The sequence below is a fragment of the Dipodomys ordii genome, unplaced genomic scaffold (genome assembly GCF_000151885.1).
Source record: "Dipodomys ordii isolate 6190 unplaced genomic scaffold, Dord_2.0 Scaffold266, whole genome shotgun sequence".
NCBI classification, from domain to species: Eukaryota; Metazoa; Chordata; class Mammalia; order Rodentia; family Heteromyidae; genus Dipodomys; species Dipodomys ordii.
The window spans coordinates 217,154-220,976 of record NW_012267482.1 but is presented as its reverse complement, the minus strand read 5'-3'; the positions used below and the strand labels follow the sequence as shown (position 1 = coordinate 220,976).

Genomic DNA, 3,823 nt, shown 5'->3' with positions numbered 1-3,823 from the left:
GGAGAGGAGGGGAAGGAAGGAAGGGAGGGGAGGGGAGGGGGAGGAGGGATGGGGGTGACGGAGATGTGTGGTTCTCACACACCGACAGTGAAGTCAAACTCCTTTGGAAGGCTGCTTAAAGATAATGCAGATGAAAGATGGACAGACAGACAAACTATCCATGATTGGATAGACTGATAAAGAAAGGTGGTAGGGCCAGATAGAGAGGAGGATGGATTAGATAGATGTACACGTGCAGATACACACACACCAGCACAGAGAGGCAGACCGTGCAGATACACGCACACCAGCACAGAGAGGCAGACCGTGCAGATACACGCACACCACCACAGAGAGGCAGACCGTGCAGATATACGCACACCACCACAGAGAGGCAGACCGTGCAGATACACGCACACCAGCACAGAGAGGCAGACCGTGCAGATACACGCACACCAGCACAGAGAGGCAGACTGCAGATGGTAGATAGATAGACAACCATGCTATTTTGGAGACAGATAGATGGATAAATGACAGAGGACAGACAGACGGATGGACAGACAGATACGTGGATAGGTGAATGATAGAGACAGATGGATGACAGGCAGACAGAGACAGACAGATGACAGACAATGTTCTGGGGCTTGGTCCTCAAAGGTCTACAAAGTCTGTAATCCCAGACGGACAGGCAGATAATCCAAGGCCTGCCCAGCCTGTCTCCTCTGGATGCGGCCCGGAGCGCTCACATACTTTGGTTTCTTGGTGGGTTTTGGTGTCTGGTTTGAACTCGGCGCCTGGGCGCGGCCCCTTAGATTTTTTTTTTTCTGCTCAAGGATGGCACTCGACTGCTCGAACCACAGCTCCATTTCCAGCCTTTGGATGGTTCACTGGAGATAAGAGTCTCCTGGACTTTCCTGCCCAGGCTGGCTTTGAACTGCGATCCTCTCTCAGAGCTCAGCCTCCTGAGTAGCTGGGATGAGCCACCGGCCACCTCCAATGAGAAAGAATTATCCATGGCAGCCTGGCATTTGCAATACCTTGCAAGCACTGCTTTTATTATTGGTGGTGGTGGTGGTGGTCGTGGGGTCTGAACTCTGGGCCTGGGCGCTGTCCCTCGGCTCTTCAGCTCAAGGCTGGCGCTCTACCACTTGAGCCACAGCACCACTTCTGGCTCTTTCTGTTTATGGGGTCCTGAGGAATCGAACCCAGGGCCTCAGGCATGCAAGGCGAGCGCTCTACCACTGAGCCACCTTCCCGGCGCCTGCAAGCATTGGCTTCATTTGTGCTTTATCTGTGGTTTTGGACAGGATTTTCTAAGGCTGATCAAGTCCTACCACTGGCTGGGGCTCGTGAGGATTCCAGGCTCTGAATCCTGGCGGTGGGATGACGGCTCCGCGCTCCAGCCCCACCAGTGAGTCTCTGCCCTGCGCCCGGTCTGGGAGTTGCCCCTGAGTTAGTCCCGTAACCACGCCTGGTTGGCTTTAGCACAGTCTCAGATGCTCCCATATCTTACCGTATTTAGAAAACCACACACAGGACCTGCATTTAGGGGGATTGTAGAGTAGACAAGGTAGATAATGATGCCGGGCAGCGGTGCTCACGTCTGCCATCCTGCCTACCCAGGAGGCTGGAATCGGAGGATCCTGGTTGGAGGCCAGCCCGGGGAAGAGAATCCGCAAGACTCTTTTATCTCCAATTAACCACCCCAAAGTAGGAAGTGGGGGTCTGATTCAAGTCTTTGAGCTAAAAAGCCAAGAGAGCACAAGGCCTTTTCCAACTTAGGCCTGGGCGCCGTCCCTGAGCTCTTTTTTGCTCAAGGCTGGCGCTCGACCACTTGAGCCACCGCGCCGCTTCCAGTTTTCTGGTGGTTCATGGGAGATCAGAGTCTCATGGACTTTCCTGCCTGGGCTGGCTTTGAACCGCGATCCTCAGACCTCAGCCTCCTGAGTGGCCGGGGTGGCAGGCGTGAGCCCCGCGCCCGGCCCTTGGATTCCTCTCGACGACGGCTTCATGTTTACTGTCTTGCTCACCCGGCCTGCAGGCTCACGGTGCTGGACATGCAGAATGGCACGTGCAGCGTCTACAGCGCGAGTTTTAAAGCCTACGCGGAAAGTTGTTTGGCTTCAAACACGTTCATCTGTATGCGGGAGGCCGTGTGAGTGAGCACGGCCCTGCCAGCACCTCGAACCCACGGCCAGACAGCGTCTGAGTCAGCCACGCAGCGCGCCGGGGACCGGGGAAACGGAGGAGGACGGACACACGGAACACGGACTGTGTGCGTGCGTGCGTGTGTGCGTGTGCGTGTGCGCACGCCCCTCCTGAGCTTGCACTCAGCGCCTGGAAGCTATCTGTGAACTTTCTTTTACTTTTCAGCTCTGGGCTGGCGCTCTACCACTTGAGCCACAGCACCACATCTGGCTTTTTTTCTTTTTGCTTATGTGGTGCTGAGGAATCGAACCCAGGGCCTCAGGCATGCAAGGGGAGCGCTCTACCACCTGCCCAGCCCCTGGGCAGGATTTCTATGCTGACTGGATGGATCCTATTCTGAGTGGGCAGGATTTCATTCTGATTCTCAGGATTCCATGCTGATTGGACAGGATTCCATGCTGATTCACAGGATTCCAATCTGATTGGACAGGATTTCATTCTGAGGATTCCATGCTGATTGGACAGGATTCCATGCTGATTCACAGGATTCCAATCTGATTGGACAGGATTTCATTCTGATTCTCAGGATTCCATGCTGATTGGACAGGATTCCATGCTGATTCACAGGATTCCAATCTGATTGGACAGGATTTCATTCTGATTCTCAGGATTCTATGCTGATTGGACAGGATTCCATGCTGATTCACACGATTCCATGCTGATTGGTTGAGACCCGGATGACATTGATCCCCCAAGGGGATCGCAGCATCCTGAGAACAAGAGCTGCCGCTATTGCTTATTATTTGTCGTTTCTTGTATAACTAAAAACTGCAAAGATGGCGTTGTCTCTCTGTAAGCTGTGTCTGGTTGATTCCATCGATGTCATTTTTGAGTGTTCAAATCATCGTTTTTAGGTAATAGAATCCTGACTTTAAGAGCCACAGTGGGAGGGATGGTTGGAATTGCTGTAGGTGTCTCTGAGATTAAATCACAGCATGTTGGAGATGGGTCCCCGGTGGGTGGCGGGGTGAAGAGCCTGAGCCCAGGAGCAGGCTGGGAAGGGAACGGGAGGGTCCCCCGGCTGTGTTTTACCTTTGTGAAGTTATTCTATCCCGACTTGCTGTCCAGGGCTGGGCAGGCGGGGCCATAACGTCGAAGCACTGCGCAAACACGCGCGGCCGTGGAACCATGAGGCTTGGAGGCTGCTCTGGGGAGGGAAGGGGGAGGGCAGGAAATGATAGAGGGGGAATGGACGAGATGCAGCGTCTGCATCAACTAGAAGAAGAGAAAGGCCGTGAGACGCCCTTCTTCCATTACCTCCCAAAGGCCAGAGACGGAGCCGTGGCTCAAGGGGTGGAGCGCCGGCCTTGAGCACAAAAGCTCAGGGACAGCGCCCAGGCCCTGAGTTCAAGCCCCAGGACCTGAACACACACAGACATACAGACACACACACACAGAGACACAGACACACACACACAGACACACAGACAGACAGACACACAAACAGACAGACAGACACACAGACACAGACATACACACACAGACAGACACACAGACACACAGACAGACATACACACAGACACAGACAGACAGACAGATACACACACACAGACACAGACAGACACACACACAAACAGACACACACAGACACACACACAGACACACACAGACAGACGCACACACAGACACAGACAGA

General features: G+C 53.9%; 1 protein-coding gene across 2 annotated transcripts in view; it reads left to right on the top strand.

Annotated features, from left to right (window-relative positions):
- The window catches only part of Klrk1 (killer cell lectin-like receptor subfamily K, member 1), an 8,887-nt gene extending 6,495 nt beyond the window's left edge, over positions 1-2,392 (top strand). For both annotated transcript variants that reach the window (XM_013036247.1, XM_013036246.1), the window contains 2 exons: positions 1,287-1,390; positions 2,021-2,392. In XM_013036247.1, coding sequence (XP_012891701.1) covers positions 1,287-1,390; positions 2,021-2,138 — 222 coding nt within the window. In that variant the 3' untranslated portion in view covers positions 2,139-2,392. The remainder of the gene's footprint in view (positions 1-1,286; positions 1,391-2,020) is intronic.
- Positions 2,393-3,823: the final 1,431 nt, after the last annotated feature.